The sequence below is a fragment of the Corvus kubaryi genome, unplaced genomic scaffold (genome assembly GCF_017639235.1).
Source record: "Corvus kubaryi isolate FWS band 111438036 unplaced genomic scaffold, C.kubaryi_AGA036_p1.0 133, whole genome shotgun sequence".
NCBI lineage: Eukaryota > Metazoa > Chordata > Aves > Passeriformes > Corvidae > Corvus > Corvus kubaryi.
Window position 1 is genome coordinate 593,009 of NW_024580667.1, and position 19,168 is coordinate 612,176.

The following is a 19,168-nucleotide window of genomic DNA, read 5'->3' on the forward strand; positions in this document are numbered from 1 at the left end:
AGAACCATCCAGGGGAAGGTTCCTTGGGGAGGGGGGCTCACTCGAGCCTCTCACTGGGGAATCTTTGATAGATGTGCTAATTAGTAAAACCCATAATGTTATACCCGATGTTGGGGAGATAGACTCGGTGGGGTGCATCTTCATGCATATGACCTGGACGTGTACACCTAAGGATCCTTAACAGAAATACCAAGGTAAAATCCCTTTCCCCCTTCTAACCGTGTCTGACTCTTGATTTTAAGACCAGGAGAAGGCATCAATAACAGGGGGAAATTGACACCATCGCGCTCCTCGGTGTCACTGTAACAGGGGACATTCCTCCAGGCACCATCGCGCTCTCCGGTGGTTGCACACCCGGAGGCCCAGAGCCCTCTCCTGCTGCCGTGCCCGTGTCCCGTCCCGGCCCTGCGGCCCTGCCGAGGATGAGGCGCGGGCATGGCGCAGCTGCCGGGCTGGGCGGCCTGAAGCTCGCTCCGTGTGTCACCGGCCGTGCCTCACTTCCTCCCCGGGGCCCGGTTAAACATTGACAGGCGACGGGGCGGAGGGAGGGAGGGAGAGAGGGAGAGGCCATCCCTGCGTGTCACGGGACGGTGCCGGGCACGGCCTGCAGCGGGGCACAGCTCGGACCGGCCGCCCTGCCCTCAGGGACGGTGTCCCCAACACCTGAGGGACGCTTCCTTGGGACAGCAGGTGAGGGCTGGCCCAGGATCCTCGCTTGGAACACCTCCAGCCTCCTGCGCGGGCAGTGAGCCGGACCTGTTGTCAGACGGAAAGCGGTGGGGGATCTCAGCACCAGGGATGTGAGCCAGGTAAACCCTCTGCAGCCTTTATTTGCTTCCCAGCAGACGGAGCTGGTGGCTGGAAGATAATTTAACCCTTGTCCCTGCTCCTGCCTCAACAGGGAGCTTGCCCTGGGGTGGCAGGGGCGTTTTGTGGCTCTGTCTCTTATTCAGCTTCCTGGCATTTGGGGTCAGTGTCCTTTGTGGGGTGCCCAAAGCATCCAAGCCCCTCTCTGGATCCAGCTGCCATTCCTCTAGAGTGGTATTATCCTTGTTATTATCCCCTACCTGTGTCGTGGATGAGGGAGGGAGCAGGCTCAGAGCAGCACTGGCAACATGAGTCACTCTGTGCACCTGCAGAGGAGCGGAAAAGCAGCCCAGAACAAACCCCAGGTATTTAATTCATCGTTGGCCAAAATATCCTGTTTCATCTGGGGATCGGATAGTGTTTCCTGGCCCTTTAAAAGTCCATTTTGAAACAAAGTAAAACAAAATATTATAGATCCTTCCCTTTCCTGTCTTGCTCTACTTCACCCTAAGCTGTTTACTGATTTTTGTCCTGGGCACAATATTCTAGCCAGTATTCTTCACCCTACAAAACTTTGCCCAGCTCGGATTGCTTTGGGTGCAGCTGGATTTGTAAGTGGAGGTATGAAGGCTGCTGCGCTGGCTGGAAATCCTGCTTGGTGTTACAGCTTCCTGGAAAAGGGACCCAGCCCTGTGTTTTGGATTTGTTTCCAGGTGTTCTACTCAGGCTGTTTCACTTCATATGACAGATGATACCTGCTCCTGTAATCCTGACTGGTTTATGCATATGCCGAGAGCTGTCACAGTGACAGAGCAAGGAGAAATCCCTCCAGGCTGTGCACAGTCACCCTCCCTCCCCACCCACTTGCTGGGGACTCCTCCATACGTAAAATGTGGAGGTAAAAAACCCCCAAACCTTTCAAAATGCACTAGGAAGACCCAAACCAGCCTTTGAACGAGCAGGTGAAGAAATCATCCCGCAGGTTTGGCTTAAAACATTGATTCGTGACAGGGCTGTCCTGTAGGTTCCCAAGGTAAACTGAAAGCTTGAAAAACAGGAAAATGTGGCCCAAGATGCTGGCTGAGCCTGCCAGATTCCGGGCAGGGAACGGAGCTCCGGCACAGCCTGGTGCTGCAGCTGAGCAGGAAACTCAGGGTGTCTCTGTGGTGACACTAATTTTTATGCACTGCACAGTGCTGCCACAAAGAACACCCCTGGAACCAAGAAACACTTTCCTGACAAGAAATATGGTCTGGCCACAAAACCCCATCTTCTGGCGTGGGTCCCTTTCATAAAGGCAAGCTTCGGTTGCCCAGATGAGGAGTTTGTAAACCAAGCTCAGTCAAAGCCTCTCCCACATATTTTGAGGGGGAGGAGAATGATATCCCACAGGTGAATCACAAACACTGAAAAAGCAGAAAATACGGAAGTAAGGTGGTGTCTCACACCCAGTATATTATTTCTGACCACGGTGGAGAGCTGCTGGTGGTTTATTTTGGGGTATAGAAGGCACTCTCACGTTCTGAGGAATAACTGTGGGGACCTTCTTTGCACTATCAGCCTTTCTGAGGGCTCAGTCGGGGGAGCTGGGAGGAGATTTTGATGTTTCTCAGCCCCACAAATGCAGCAGCTCAGAGAATTATTTTGCCAGTTGCTCACAAGTAACTTTAATGATGCAGCTGGAGCTGCCCTGGCCCTGTCAGTGCTGAAGCAGGAGTGTTGTAACAGCCAGGAGGGACTGAGGGATGTGAGATCTGCAGGAGTAATTTTCTCTGCTGAAGAAAGTTCCTCTGTGTCTTTTGAAACAGTTATTTGAGCAAAGATTCTGCTCTGCTTCCCAGCCCTCCCTCATTCAATCTTTTCCCCTTGTTGGCGATACAGGTCACACAAAGTCAGCCTTGTCACAGGACCCAAAGCAGCGGCTCATTCCTGAGTTTCTCGATAAGTTCTGTCCTTCAGCTTCTCCTCAAGCATGCAGTGACCACTGGTGGCTTCCTCTCTCAGGGACCAGGAGAGAATGCTCCAATGGAGAGCTTCCAGAAATCCATTTTACTTCCCCTAATCCTGACTGCCTCGCTGCCAGGTAGGACACGTTCATAACCTGTGACATGAGCCACCACGGACAAAATATGGGAACTAATTTTAATGTGGTGTAAATGGCCTTTGCTGATGAGTTCAGACTGAGCAGTCAGTCACAGAGTAGGATTATTTGAACTGTTGGAAAGGGGGATGTTTGCATTTCAAGCCTGAATGAGCTGATGATTAAAAGTGTGCTTCAGTGTGAAGGACTGAGCAGTGTGTGGGGTGGGGAGGAGATGGGGAGGCCACCCTTTTTCACTTCCAGTTTCTCTCTCTCCTTGTTTTTCTCTTCCTCCTGTTTGGGACTGCTTTTGAGAGTGCATCTGTAGAGAACTCAATATCAGCAGCTGCTTTTTACTTCCAGAAGTAAGTGCAAATTATCACGTTGCTGGTTTACCACCAATGTGCACTCCACATGCCTGAGTTTCAAAGTCAATTCAGATTAAAAGTGTCTTGGTGGCAAAGCTTTAGAGGAAAAGTGAATATTAAGTGACTAGCTGGGTAATGGAGATGAGGCTGATTCTTTATTTTAATTATAGTCTAGCTGGAATTTTTACAGGCTCTGACAGGAACGAGCTGCAGTGGGATGAGGGGAAAGGTATTGTCATGGATTAACAGTCAGTGAAAGGAAACACAATGCAGGAATAAACACTGAGTTTTCTGAGCTGTGCTGTTCCCAGTGGAGCTGCACAGGGATGTGTGGTATTCAACAACCTGGTGAAGAGGAGGGAGCTGTGAGGTGGCAGACTTTGCGAGTGGTGCAGAATTACTTAGGGCAGCCAAATCCAAAAAGAGACTTGGAAGATTTGCCAGAAAATGTCGTGATGCCAGATGAGTAAGTAATAAAGGCAGAGAAAGCATTCAATGCAAAGCATCTCTTAACTGCAATGTCTAGTGGGGAAAAGAATAGATGTCTTGGAAAGAGAGAAAATTGCTGGAAAAGGGAGAAAATTTCACCATTTAATGTCTTCAGCAAGGCTGGTAAAATGAAATCTGGCATTATGTAAATCCACAGAAAGGTTTTATCTTGGATATTGGCTGTCTTCTTAACCCTTCCACTACAGAAAGGACAGGTTAGGTTTGAGCAAGCTACAAAGTGTGACAGAGCTGATCAAAGGTAGAGAATCAAAGAATCATAGGAGGGTTTGGGTTGGAAATGACTTCAAAAATCTTCCAGTTCCAACCTTTCACTAGAACAGGTTCCTCGACGCTCCATCCAGCCTTGAACACTTCCAGGGATGGGGCATCCATGTGAGGGAAGGATGAGGAGGCTTCATTAGACTGGGATATTTTCCTGCTTGTGAAAAAGAATAAATAGTGAAAATGTATTAAAATAATTAATTATATGGAAGTGAATGGTGAAATGATTATTCACAGTTTCTCATAACAAAAAGAATTCGTGGCAAGCAGTAAAAGTATCTGAAGGTTTAAGGCGAGCCAAAGCCTGTTCTTTTCTCAGAGCTTGTAGTCAAATAGTAGAGCTCATGGTCACTGGGTGTGGGGGATCCCAAATTATGAGCAGGCTGAAAAAACCTAGAAACAAATATCATAAAGGGTAGATCCATAGGTGCAGAAGCAATTATTGGCTCAGGAAGCCCCTGGATCTCTTCTTTTTGGGCACTGGGAAGTTCTACCAGGGACTGCTGTCAAACAGTGAGTAAGAGAAGAGAGGAAGACTCGCCTGGGGGCTGTGGAGAGGTTTGTGTGCAAGTGGGAGGAAATCAGTGTTGCTGAGCATCGGGAGTCTGGTATTACCTGACAGAAACATCCTGTAAGCATTTAAAAAATCTTGTTAACATAAGTGAACAAGCCAGTCCCTCTCTGCAGGCTTTGACAAGCTCTCACCTACTTTGGCTTTCAAAAAGCTCAGCTGCAGGGCTGTTGGGTTTTGAAATAAACTTGAGCTGTTTATTTATTTATTTATTTATTTATTATTGTCTGTTCAACAGTTCATAGCAGAGCTGTGGCTGGAGCAGTGGGCCACAGTGGTGGGGCAAGGAAGAGACTAAAGAAAAGGTAAAGAGAGAAAAGAATTTCAAAGAGACTGGAAGGAAAGAGATGTAGGAATTCAAACAGATCATAGGGGCAAGGGAGGAAGAGAGATATTAGATACAAAAACTGAAGGATGAAAAACAGCATTTGTGGAAGGGCAGTATGGGTATAGAGGGGGAGATTATTTTGAAATACGATAATGAGGCTGGAAAAAAAAAAGAGGAATCATTATGGCAAAAGGATAAGCCCATGCTGTCCTTCTCTGTGCTGCATCCAAATAGGTCACTTACAAAAGAGGAAAGACAGAGCCAGCAGAGGACAGGAGGGAAGGAAGAGAAGGTAGCCACATCTCAATGCCCTTGTTGTTGAAAACTCCGGCATGGAAGAGTGGTCCTTTGGAGTTAACTCAAGCATGGAAGAAAAAACATTGTTGATGAAGGGCAAGGGCTGCTCTGTGGCAAATAAGGTTCCCTCAGTGCTGGCATCATCCTGCACAAGATGCGTTTTCATTCCTTCACAACCTGCAGTGGTGTGACAGTGAATTTGTGTGGCAGAGGAGGGAAAACACCAGCTCATAAAGGAGTTGGTTTGTGCTCTGCACGCTGCTGGGAGGGACTGAGCATCTGGGACACCATAAGCATTTAATTTAAGCAAATTTTCACCTCTGGTGACAGCTCCATAGGCATTAGTGATGTGCCTCAGAGAAGGTGTCCTCACTTTGTTCTTCAAAAGCCAAGGGGTGATCAGGGAGACGGCCAACATTTCGCTGCTGCAGGGATGGTGTTTGCCTGGGTGGGATGTCTCCCTGCTTGTGTGTGGGGAAGCAGATGTTAAAACAGCTGTTAAGAGCTGAACACGTAATTCCTGTAAAGTGCAATGAAAATCTAGCCCGAGGCCTTAATTTGCTTAAAAGCAACCATCTGCAAGGTATTTTTGAAGCAGGATGTAAATGAAACCAGTACTAACATTTTCTCCCCAGTGCACGAAGCAAGGTCCAGCAAAAGGACTTCCAGCACTGGCTTAAGGCATTGGTAGCTGAGTTTAGATCCCATTTCTGTCCTGAATGTCCTCTTTGACCTCACACAAGTGACTTTATCAGTGTTTGTGCATGGCTCGGACAATGGAACACGCAGTTGGTTCAGGACTCCATGTGCAGGATAAACAATAAAAGCAAGAAGATAAAGAGGCAAAGGTGAACTCACCAAAACCATTCAGGCAACAGGTGGAGAAAGCTGATGAAACTCCTTTATTGGTTGTGCTGGGGCTGGGACCTAAATGGAGGCAAGGTTATGTGCCACTCCTTCTGCCTGCCAAAGGATCCCCAGTGCAGGGCTCCGGGACCTGTTCCCTATGGGACAGCAATCAGGGAAAGACCATTTATTGCTCCAGCAGACATGGTTGGGGGAAGAAGATGTAGATCCTAACCTACCTATGGATTGATAAAAGATAATTATCATAGATAAATAATGAACTCATACCTACCTGCCTGTACTGCCCTGAATGTCTGAAGAAAGCAAAAGCCAATTATTTTTAGAGCCAATTATCACTGATTATTCCTGTTTAGGGATAAATTTCAATGATTAATTAACAGCAAGCATTGTCCTGAAAGTTGCATCATTTATTCAGAGTCCTGGCAAACCACGGCTCCTTGAAAAAGTGAAGTGTTTGCGCAGGCATGGAAATAAATTCCAAGTGCACAAAGAACAGTTTGCATGAAGAGGGGCAGAGTGGGTAAATTTTAATTTGAACAGAAATATGGTTTACTTAATCTTATCTGGCTTTATTAATTATCGGAGTAGGTAAAGTTTGCTTTTCATTTAATGTTTTGTTGCTCACACACAGATATACTTCGCAGATTGAGGTGCATGGCAGAGGTAGCATAACCCAGGGAGGTGAAAAATTTTTGTGAAGATTTTTGTAAACATGAGAGGACTCAGAGTCAGCCATACAGAGAACCAGGGAGAGCGAGGTTTGTACAATCCTGCAAAACAAAGAAGTCTGTAAATGCTTGCAGCAGGTGGGAGGAAAGAGAAGAGCTGTTTATATTAAAGAACAATTCCTGGCACAAACCTGGTTGGATATAGAGTGCCCAGGTTAAATGTGGGCTGGAACTGCAAAAGGGTCTGGACAATGGAGCAGTGAGATTCCAGACTCTATGTCCTGGGTGCAATTCACTGAGGCACTGGTTGCAGTGTCATCGCTGAAACTGGGCTCTGGTTCCATTTCTACAACCATCAAACACCCCTGTTGTGTGAACAATACAGCAGGTCCTTCCTCTCTCACATCAGCTGCTGACTGAAAGCAAAATATTCTTTTTCAGTAATTTATAGCTAATCCATTAATGAATAAGCTACCTAAAAAACTTGGTGTGAACGAAACCTTTAAAAATGACTTCATTGTCCTGAATACTCTTAGCAAGGCAGCGATGACCATTTCAGACTTCCTTTCTCTGGAACATAATTGAGCACTTATTCTCAGGCCAGATTTGCAGGCACGAGGTTTTAATTAGTCTGCTGTGGACTGTGGTGTCTAATTGCTGTCATCATGCCGAGTTCAGCTGGAAGCATTGGGGCAGTCCTGATGCTCTGTCAGCAGGAATGTTCCCTAGGAAGTCGTGACAAGCTCACTGGTGAGGCTGATCCTCCTGTCAGGACTGCTTGGTCTGCAGAGAGTGAAATGTCCATCCTTGGACTCAAAATATTCCTGGATGAGGCCCTGTGCAATTGGTGGAGTTGGCAATGGGAGGCCCTGGGTCCAGGAGGAGGAAAAAAAACCAGAATGACTTTGTTAGGAGCTGTCAGCTCTGAAAAATATTAGCCAAAATTCATACTACCTTTCAAGGAATGAAAACTAATGAGTTACAGCACCTCTAGTTAACAGAAAGCCTGACAAAGGCTTTAGAAGAAATACATCACAATGTATGTGATGAATGATTGAGGAATAGGGGAAAGAGCACAGAAGGATAAGTGATGGGGCTGTAAAAAATCAGTGGCAATCCAAGATATGGAAAAGGGACCAGTTACACACTCCTTTAATTATTTAAAGTCTAAGCAACTCGTGTATTTTCCTGTTTAAATGTGGAATTTTTTTTTGCCAGCAGAATGGTAGTCAGTGAATTACTGAAGAGAAACAGGTGATTTTGGAGTGGGAGAATGAGAGATGAAATAATTAAAGGCATTTTTAAAGAAAAAACCACTTGATCTAAGCAGGATCTGAAAGATGAGATTTCACATCTCCATCTCTGAACTGGTTAAGATGTTTTACACTACACAACCACCTCTGTTGGTGGTGTATATGTGTTTATGGACTGATTTTTGTTCCCTTGCAGGTCTGGGCTTTTGTTACTCCATCACAAAAGGCCCGGACAATGCCACAGTCCTGGCTGGCTCAGAGGCCCGGTTCAACTGCACGGTGTCTGCAGGGTGGAAAGTCCTCATCTGGCTGTCCAAGGGCAGCCCTGTCCTCACTGTCATCAACTCCCAGGGCTCTGTTGAAACCACTGACCGCTTCACCTCCCACAACTACACCACTGGCAACGAGTTTACCTCAGAGCTGATCATCCACAACACGCAGCTGAGTGACTCTGGGAGGATTGAGTGCAGCATCCAGCAACCCAGCGAGAACAACTTTGCTTTTCTTTCTGTTCAAGGTGTGTATAGCCACCAACAAAAAGCTGTTTTATTGTGCTACACTTAAAGGAATCCTCTGAGGAATTGCTCAAATTATCCCTGGGAAGGAATACATGCTCTCTTTTACCATGCTTTGCCTCCTGCCCTCCTCATCTTAATTTTCCTGTCCAAGCAGATTTTAGTCACACTCAGAGTGCCAATAACAAAGGTTATAACTGCCCCTGTTTTTTCCTGTTTCATCTCTTATTCCTTATCAGACTCCAGCCAGGTAAGCAGGATCTCACCACCAGGCACTACCCATTTGTCAAGGAGGTGCTTGGTGCAGTGGTAACACCTCATCACCTCCCTGTAAACCTTTTCTTATGACCTGAGCATATTTAAAACTTAGAGAGAAACACTGTTCTTTCTTCATGTTCATGTTTCGTATTTCCTTCAGCTGGAAATACATCAAGATGGCTAAAAAGTACAATTTCCTGCTCTTTATTGGAAAGGTACTGAAAGTTGAGACTTGTGCTTTAGACATATTGGGTAATGGGCCCATGCAGTTGAAATGACTGCACGCTTCCATCATGCATGTGGTATATCTGTGTTAATAATGGTTGTTTTCCATTCCATATCTCAAGGCATAGCTATTTCTGGGTAGCGTGATAAGATTTAAAGCTACCAGCAGGAAAGCAATGCCAAGAAACATTCTGAAGGAACAAAAACATCTTTTCCCTCCCACAGTTAATGGATCTTTACTCATCAAAAATAGCACCTTAACAGTAAAAGAGAACCAAACAATTGAGATTGTTTGTGAAGCCTTAGGATGGGCTCCAGCTCCAGACATTACCTGGATGACAAATGACTCTTTCCTTGATAAGTCGAGCTATGTTAACCAGCAAAGTCCAGGATCTAATGGCCTCCACAATGCCCTGAGCACCTTAACTCTGACTCCGACGGACACTGAGGTTTTGACTTGTTTAGCTGACATAGAAGCACTCCCCAGCCCTCAGAATGCAACTGTAACTCTTATTTTTGACAACTCTGCTGCGGGTAAGTGAATGTTTGTTGTTGTACTTTTCCCGTACTGTACCGCCTGTACTCAGAGCTGCGCCTTTTGGTCCGGTTTGTTTTGTTTTAAAAAGTCTTTTATTTGCAAATGAAATCCTCTGGGGTGTGCACAGGTGGAATTCAGAGCCAGGAGTCACAGCCTGATGTATAGGTAGGGTTAAATGTACTGGTACCAGTCTAATGAACCATGAAGCCCAGTGGAGGACTGAGTAAGACAAACAAAGCCTCTGACAAATAATCTGCCTCTGACTCCTGGGGATTCCCTGCTAGGAAACCAGCCTGTGCTCCTTGACCAAGAAAACACCTAAGGAATTTGGATCTTAAATATCCTTGATCAGACCATGCCTGCCATATTAACTTAATTTCGTACAAAGCCAAACCCTCATGTGAAATTGTTCTCCATAATATCCAATACCAGTTTTACCCTGACTTGGGGAAAAAACCCTCTCAGTTCCTGCACACAGGAATAATTTCTGTACTAACAGATGTGGAATTTTTTGAGAAGTGCATTAGGTTGCTTTTTACTGACTTTTACTTAAGGAAATTCAAAGTTGCTTCAATCCAAGCCTGGATTTCGTGCAAATCTCTCCAGAGCAGTTAGCAAGGCCTTTGAGAACTCTAAATATTTTCACCAAGGTTGTAATCATGCTGACAGCTTCTCTTGATGAACTGATTCTCCTTCTGCAACGGGTGAACATGGCCCATACAAAACATCCTTACAGGGTATCAATGAGGGGTTTGGTAGACATTTTGACACATAAACAACTGAGAAGATTGAGTAGCTGTGCCCTTTGTTTTCAGTATGAATTATTATTAGCAGGCCTTTTTCAGAAGTGCTTGCTTGGTAATGCAGTTGGAAAAGGTCATTTTACCACTCCTAATACGGCCTTTTGTAGTCACATTGATCTTAATTACTGACTAAGCAAAATAGGACTATCCTGAGGAAATTAATAAATTCCCCTGCCTACTCATTTGTGGTGTTTCCATAGCTACTCACTGCAAATCAGAAGAGGAGAAAAACAGATGTCATGAAGCACTATTAGTGTATAATTAGTGATTGTATAGGACCATCATTCATTTCTCTTTGGAAATACCATTGTGCAGCAGCAGCAGGCACTCAAAATTTGGCAGGATAGCAGAATCTGAAGTCTTTAAATGATCAGAATGAAATAAAAGCATGGCATTCACGACAGAGGAAGGTATATAATGTATATATCACACTCAAAATCTCAGAGCTGTCCCCATTTTCATATACAGGCTCAGCCTTAGTTGGCTGTCGGCAAAGAACACAACCAGCTTCAAACATGTAAAAAAATCCTTCCCAAAACTACTGCAATGTCATTTTCCCCCTTCACTTAAAAGCTTGGGGGATCAGATTCCTCCTTGTTCCTCTCAAGCAATACAACAACTACCAAAAATCTGAGCCCTCTCAAACCAGCCAGCTCCTAGTGAGGGAGTGTCCGACCTTCCTGCCCCTCTGGGTCAGTCTTTCCTTAAAAAGTGATGCATTTTTATGTCACTTGCTCTTCCTGCAGAGTTACCTCGCCCCCAGTGGTGTTTGGCTGAGTCCGAAATTTGGGAACTCCTGCAGAGTTATCCCAGGAGATGCACTCACAGAGCTGTGACTGGGGAATGGGATCCATGGTGGAGTCCCTTAGCTAGGTCCAAGCCATCTTTGGCTTTGGTGTTGAATTCCTGTGGCTTTTCACCTACAGAAGATGAGGACAGAGAGTCTCCCACAAGCCTACACTTCCTTTGCTTTTGAACTCTGCCAGAAAGCTCCAAAGTGTCCAAGAAGCCACATGCAGGTGTTTCGAGTCTCTCGTTCCTCACTGGTCACCAGCACCTGCCAGGGAAAATCCCCTTTTCTGCAGACACTTTGTCAAAGTAAATGTTTAGAAAACTTTGGGAGGAGCCAGAGGTCGGGATAGCAGCAGAGGATGGGCCCTGTGGAATGAGGAAGTGGCTCTCTCCACTTCATGTAACTTGGTTTGGATTTAGTGCCCCTCCCTTGCAGCCCTGCTTGTGTGTTCACCTGGCAGCTCCTCATCCACACCAGCTCCAGTTTCTTTCTGCATCCTCCAAAACTGCAGACACTAAAAGGCTGAAGTGCTGGGAAATGTTTGTGTTGTACCCTGTCCTTCTGGCTTCAGCTCCATAAATCTCTTGGCACATAACCTGACCCTGACAGGGAGTGAAATACCTTGGTGTGGCAGCCAGCCTGCAGGAATGGGCCGGTGCAGGTGTGTTTAACTCCTCCCTTCTCATTAGGGTTAAGCTTTCTGCTCTAGCTATTTAGCTGTCTTTCATATTTTAGTCATCTTGAAATCCCTGTGGCGTCTCAATGGAACAAAATACGCTAAAATGTAGATACATGTTGCAGTACTTCTAGATAGAAATACTAGGAACAAGTTTATCATCAGTTGATGCCAGCCTACAGGATTTTCTGCTTTTTTGGGTTACTGAGTGCTTTTTTTTTCCTAATAGAAGACATTCTAAACATGCTGATTGAGCATTAGGATTAGAGAAGACTGGAACAAATTCCTTAAGGATAATGACCTGAGCTTTGGAGAATGCAGATTCCTGGCAGAGGTTCAAGCTTTGTAGGAGGCTCTGGTACTGAATCTTTGCAGTCTGAAACCTCCAAACCCCAAACACACACCCAGGAAAATTTGTAGATAGAAAGGATTTAGTTTATTGCCTGCCATAGTAAAGCTGGTTCCCATGTCAGGGGAATTGCCCCGACCTTGAGCAGCTCCCAGTCACCCTCCCTCCTGCTGTACCTTTCCCAGAGGCTGCGAGCCAAGTGTGGCCATGGAGTTGTTAATTGGGACCTCTAACGAGGAAAAGACATTCATAAGCCCATGGGACAGAGCTGTGCCAAATTTAGATGTGACTCACACCTGTAATTTGGGTTGGAAGATTGTTTCTAAACAACTGCCAAAAGTGTTTTGGGGCTGCTTTCCAAGGGGTAGCCAAAGTGGTGGTGCTTCTGGAATATTTGGTCAAACCAAGGGGCAGGATGACATGGAAATCAGAACTGACATCTTCCTTGTACATCCAGCTGCCTGAGAAATATTACCCATCCCTGGAAGTGCCAGGCTGGACAGGGTTTGGATCAACCTGGGAGAGTGGGAGGTGTCCCTGCCCATGGCAGGAGCTGGAACTGAGTGATCTTTGAGGTCCCTTCCAACCCAAATCATTCCATGATTCTATAATTCTAAATGCAAGATATTTTTAAAATTCGTTGCACGTGGGAGCCCTGTTTGGTCATAGCAACTGATTTCAGCAAGACACTGAATCATCCTTAAATCCCCTTATTTAACCCTGTAGACTACAGCAAAGATGAAGGAGTAAGTTAAATGTGAGAATGCTGTAGAGAAGATGGGTCAGTAGCTCACAGTCAGCAAAACTCACAGGTTTTGCTCTTTGGGCCTCTTAAATGGGGAACAGGTGTCCCCCCAAGCACATCCCAAAATCAAACACTTGTTGAAATCATTGAGGGAAATCCCAAGACAGAGTTGATTAGAAAATCATATTTCCAGGCTAGAGATCACCAAGTTTACTAATCACTTACAACTCTGGTTTGTGGGGAGAAATGGACATTTTTTCAGATCAGTTCAGCTTATTGAAAGGGACAAATACACATTTGGTCAAATTAATTGTAGCCCAAAATACCTATTTTCTCTCCACTGACAAGAGCAGCCAGGCAAGACACTCAATATCTGCAGTATGGACACCTAAATTGAATCTTAACACCTCTCCCCAAGTGTCTCCCAAGGACTCTGGGGGGCCTGGTGTAATTACAAAATAAAGTTAAGCTACAAGATTGCAACCCTGTGTTTTTCGAAGGAGAAGTAGCAGTGGGAAAAGTTACAACTGCAATGAAGGATTTGAATTCGGGAATATTTTAAGTTCTTGGGTGCCATCCATAAATACAGAGTCTGTCATTTGGAAAACACAGACTCCTTGTTAAATATTCACCAAGCACTTAATAGCATCTCACAGAAAAGGTAAATATTCTGGAAAGGATGTTTTGAGGCTCTGATAGTCCAATGTTTCTCCATTTGATTTAACAGAAAATGATTACAGTGAAGACAACAGGAGCACCTGGGTTATTGTAGTTGCAGTTGTGCTTTCATTTCTTGGTATTGTTCTCCTGATCGTTATTATTGTGGTCGCTGTGCGCTGCTGCCTAAAGAGGAGAGGTGAGTGGACCTTCACAGTTGGTCTATACATTAAAAAATATATTTGGTTAGACATAAATCTACTTGTGTCAGCTCTGGTGCTATGTAAAGACCTGCAAGCAGAAGAGTGAGCAGGCAGATCCTGCTCTTAACTATGACCTGTTTAAGATGCTCCTTAATTTCTCCATCCTGCTTCTCTCATAAATTGCTTCCGGAGCAATCAGTGTCAGCCCTTCACATTAACCACCAGGGGATCATGTTTTTTGGGAGTACATTCACTTTTAAAGACATTTAAAGGGTCTTTATTAAAGAATATTTTCAGTGCTGTGTGCCTCATTCCAGTTTCCATGTAAGCTCCTCTACAGGGCTGCCCAATTTTGTAAACGGGGTGGAGAGATGCTCCTGGGGTAGCTAGAACTCAGGGCATGCTCTTAGAGAATTTACAGAAGTTTTGTATTTTAGTTTCCTGCATTTTAAACACTTTTTTTTTTCCTTTTCTTTTTCAGAGTCTACTTACCAAAATGAAATAAGGTAAGTCAGATGATGTGGGAAAACTTTTTGTGTTCAGTGGACTTTTTGAGGCTGCTGCAGGGTGGCAAAAGGTTCGTGCCAGTGTCCTTGTCCTGGCATCCATCATCCCAGAACTCCCGGTGCTGCCGGGCTGTGTGAGCTTGTGGGGACAGCAGAGGGATGGGGGACAGCATCCAGGGGAGGGGACTGACCTTAGGGATGAAAGGCGAGCGCCAGAGCTCGCAGCAGCCTGCGAACTCTGATCCCTCAATGGTGAAAACCCCATCAAAGCCCCATCAAAACCCCAAAGCGCCGCCTCGCTGATGGATCCAGCGCAGAGGTGACAAATTGAGCAGACGCTCTGTTAAACCTAAAAGACAGAGCGAATCTCTCGGAGCTGGCTGTGCCCCCAGGTGTCCCGGGGAAGGCAGAGGAGGATGGCTGGCGACCAGAGCCCGCCGGGCGATTGCCGCCGCCGCCACAGGGTGTCACTGCCAGACCGGCAGCGCGGCTGGCTCTGGCAGCGGCGGAGCCCCGGAGCGGGGCAGGCAAATCCCACCGGCTCCCCGGCTCTTTTAAGGCTGGATAAACCGGTAAAAAGGGGGTTTAGAGTGCAGGTTTAGATTAGATATTAAGAAGAAGTTCTTGACTGCGAGGCTGGTGAGGCACTGGCACAGGTTGCCCAGAGAGGTTGTGGACTCTCTGTCCAAGCCCCAGGCTGGACACTGGGGCTTGGAGCATCCTGGGGTAGTGGAAGGTGTCCCTGCCCACGGCAGGGGCTTGGAGCGAGGTGACCTTTAAGGTTTCTTCCAGCCCAAGCTATTATATAATTCTATAAAAAATTAATAAAGCTGCTCCGTTTATGGGTATCAGCACCTCCTCCAGTGATTGTCGGATTTGTTTCAGTACAAAGCCATTGGACCATGATTGCACTGAGCTGGAAAACTTTAGAAATCAATAACGGGTGGCTCTTGGCATTAAGATCCTTTTTATCAGCACCTGTGTGGCTGTGACAGCCATGGCAGTGGGGTTATTTATATTATTATTTATACTTGGGCAGCATTGTAAATTCATCCTCTGCCTACGCTTGTGGGGCTTTTAACTCCCCATCCCTTAATGAGTTTACAAAATGTTCCAGCCCGTTGCCTGGCACATCAGTAACTCCTAGTTTCATTAGCAGCCTCTTGTGGGGAAAGTTTGTGGAGGTCTGTTGACAGATTTCCATTTGTAGAGCACTTTATTGTTAGGAAACAAGGAAATTCGATACCCTCTGTTTTCTCCTAAGGAAATGATGCTTATTATGCCATGCCATACATGTAAACTTCTGTGTGATTTCTTACTTTGTGGGGCTAAAGTCATCATTTTGCCAAATGCAGCTGTATAAATAGGGCAGGACTAAATCAGCAGGGATTGCTTGGATTCTGACTTGGTTCAGAATCCCAAAAACTTCCACAAAGATCAACCCTACTAAGGAAAAAACAGCTGAAATGCAGGGAAGGACCTGCCCAGCAGTGGGGTCTGGAACATTCAGGTCCATGTCCTTCCCAATCCCTGCCTTGCTGTTGTGGATCTGCAGTGCTTTCTTTCAGACAACCTGAGTAGGTTGACAATAGGGCATAACTTTACTTTCCCTCTATGCTTTTGCATCTGGTCTGGGCAGATAAAATTCTACCTTCATGGCAGAATGCATGTTTTTAGCTCTCAGTACAATATAGTTACTATTTCTCCATTAACTTTAAACATGAGCTGTCTCACTGACTTTACAAACCTTGCTTACACTTTAAGTTAAGAAAACTGGGATAAGGTCAGTCTCTGATGCTCAGTTTGGACTCGGAGACTCAGTGCTGACAGCTTTGCAAAGTTTCAGCATGTCTGAACAATGACCCTGAACTCACAAGGATTATTAACAATCACAGATTTTGTAGGCTCTGTGTTTTTTTCCTTGGGGGGAACCTCCCTGCAGTAAAAAGAGCGATGCTTGTCCAGATTTTGGAAGCTGCATTGCTGTAGTAGCAAAGAAGTAGTGAGACCAAACATACACTGGTTTATTTCCCACCTTTATTTTTAACTTGGCTGGCTATCTTCCTATACCTCCCACACCTTTCTTTTTTTTGTAGCTGCTTTTTATTTGGCTATTCCACTGAGTTTGTTGGGATCTAAGGATCAGATAAAAGAGGCTGCACAGTGTCATGTAACATGTGGGGGTGGTAGCCCCAAACAATTGCTTTTGTCTTCTAGCAACCGTGGCAGGTTTCTTAGTGGTATCTAACCTGTTTGTCTCCTAAAAAAGCCCCATAGTTGATGGCTGGCTCACCAGATTTGTGTGTGCATTAGTAACGCCCCTCTGATGCTCTGTGGGCCTGCAAAGTGGTTCCTACTAAACATAAAAAAAAGTAGAATTACAGAATCATGGAATCCCTGAGGTTGGAAAAGCCCTCCCAGCCCATGGAGGCCCAGCTGTGCCCGATGCCCACCTTGTCCCCAGCCCAGAGCACTGAGTGCCACCTCCAGCCCTTCCTGGGACACCTCCAGGGATGGGCACTCCAAACCTCCCTGGGCAGCCCCTGCCAAGGCCTGAGCTCCCTTTCCATGGGGAAATTCCTGCTGCTGTCCACCCTGAGCCTGCCCTGGCCCAGCCTGAGGCCGTTCCCTCTCCTCCTGTCCCTGTTCCCCGGGAGCAGAGCCCAACCCTCACTACAATGTTTGTACAAGGACACGCAGCAGTTTCTACAAACATCACTAACACCCCTTCCCACTGAAAATTCCTGGTTTGCCACAGTCGATTTGTTCTTGCCACACCTCAAACCTAGGCAGAGGTGGACCTGGGACTATCCTGGAGAGGGGCCCAGAGAGCAAGAGATCAAGAGTAGCATCTCTTCTAACATCAGAGTTTTGGGTAAAAAAGCACCATTCTCTCCCTGTGCAGCTGTGAGGGCACCACTCTGCAAATTCAGAGATGTGTAACTTTAACCAAGGAATTTCTCTCATGGGTAAAGTGAATTTCAGAGTGAAAGATTAATTCTGGAGTGTACAGACAAATCACTTGGGAGCTGGCTGGGGGGATGTGAGAGGACATGCTCTGTTTTTGCAACTGGGCACCAAAATGATGAGCTGTCATAAGTGACCTGGTTGGTGTTCCATTATCGGGCCCCTAAATATCCTGCAATTCAGAATCAGAGATCAAAATTAACTTTCTACAAAACCTGTGATCTGGAAGAGAGTCCTCACTCTTTGAAGGTTGCTTTATTTTTGTGCTTTCTGATACTGCAGCTGATGGAAACTTTCCAAACAGAATTCCATGGACAGTACTTAGATGGAACAGGATTTGTGCCAGCTAATTGCTTGGGAGGTCCAGATATGTTTTGCACCTATTATTTTGGGAAGTAAGACATGCACTTTTTTCTCTGTAGTCTGCTAGGCAAGAGTTCTCCCAGCATGGTGAACTTGTAATGGCACCTTTTTGTTTTCTAGAAAAGTTTCAGCTGAGAAGAAAAAAGATGGCGATGTGGAAAACGGGCAGAGGAGTGGCAGTGAAAATCTGGGATACATTCCAGAGGAATTGTGGAACACAGAACAAAGCCCAAGTGAGTCTAAGCTGGTGAATCACATGTTGTCAAATTGCTTCTCAACATGGGCTTTTTGGACAACAGGCAATTAACATTATGAGGTTTCACAATATTTAGTGAAGGACTTGTGCTTGACCTGGACCTCTCCAAAACACTTTTGATTTTTTAGAGGAAAATCCCCCGAAAATATTGAAAAACCATCCAAGTTCCTTGCAATTGAATTTAGATTTAGTCCTGGGTTTGTTTTTTAAAATGCCTTTGTTTTTCCAATTGTCTTCTGGGGCCAGATGTAGGAGGACTGGATTTTCATACAAGCAGCAATTTAGGCAATATTTTGCAGTTGGTCTGTGAAAACAAAAGAAAATCACCACTACCAACAAAAAAAGAAGCAACAAAAAAACCAAAACCCACCCCACCCCCCCCCCAAAAAAAAAAAAAACAACAAAAAAAAGGGAAAGAATAAAGGCAGTTAGTGAACTATTATTTTACTGATAAATTACTAAGGCATTATAAATTCTTGTCCTTAAGCACAAAGACTCTTCAAAAGCAAATGTAAATCTCCACCAAATCGTTACTCACCACTTGCATTTATAACCACATTATTCTCAAAACATTTAATCAAACACTTAATGACATCAAATTATTGTGCAGAGTCTATAATCCAGGCACACATACTTTCCTCTCTGACATACAAGTGGTGAAGAAATAAGCACAGGGGAAAGATTTCCAGAGTATGTGGCATTATAAAATGAAGGAGTTATAAAAAAATAAAAGGAAAATTAAGTGAACCTGGACAAATTGATTCTGCAGAGTCCTAGATTGCTTGTTTCATATTTGTTTGTGTTCTGGGTTGGCCTTGGATGGTCACCTCCCTTCTCTGCTGACCTGGGTGTCTCCAGGACTGTTTCCCTCATACTTTCTCACTCCTCTTTCCCAGGTCCTGCTGTGCCTGTGCTTTTTACCTTTCTTTAAATACATTATGGCAGAGGAGCCACCACAGTCACAGCTCAGGCAGGACCCTCCTGGAGCCACCTGGAACTGGCTCTGTCTGACGTGGGGGCAGCTTCTGGTGTCATCTCACAGAAGCCACCCCTGCAAACTCCCTCAATAAAAAAACCTGGCCATGTTAGCCCAAAAAATTAGCCATGGTTTGGCTCACAATATTAAATCCTGTTTAGCCATTCCTGAATGCCTTGTGGTTCATGCCATGGTGGACACTGAGTATCAGTAATCTTTTATATTCTTGTTGCAGGACTTGCCTCTCTTCCCCCAATGTTTTCAAAGTTTGCTGGCCCCGATGACAATCTGTACATCAGTTCTGTGCCAAAGGTAATGCTGATATCTT

General features: G+C 45.3%; 1 protein-coding gene across 2 annotated transcripts in view; it reads left to right on the forward strand.

Annotated features, from left to right (window-relative positions):
* Window positions 1-560: 560 nt before the first annotated feature.
* Window positions 561-19,168, forward strand: part of IGSF5 (immunoglobulin superfamily member 5) — a 32,880-nt gene continuing 14,272 nt past the window's right edge. Inside the window, exons 1-8 of one of the 2 annotated variants that reach the window (XM_042033362.1) lie at window positions 561-809; window positions 2,689-2,890; window positions 8,207-8,527; window positions 9,234-9,542; window positions 13,640-13,768; window positions 14,254-14,278; window positions 17,729-17,841; window positions 19,076-19,152. In XM_042033362.1, coding sequence (XP_041889296.1) covers window positions 2,833-2,890; window positions 8,207-8,527; window positions 9,234-9,542; window positions 13,640-13,768; window positions 14,254-14,278; window positions 17,729-17,841; window positions 19,076-19,152 — 1,032 coding nt within the window. In that variant the 5' untranslated portion in view covers window positions 561-809; window positions 2,689-2,832. The remainder of the gene's footprint in view (window positions 810-2,688; window positions 2,891-8,206; window positions 8,528-9,233; window positions 9,543-13,639; window positions 13,769-14,253; window positions 14,279-17,728; window positions 17,842-19,075; window positions 19,153-19,168) is intronic. The other variant, XM_042033352.1, reaches the window with a different exon arrangement.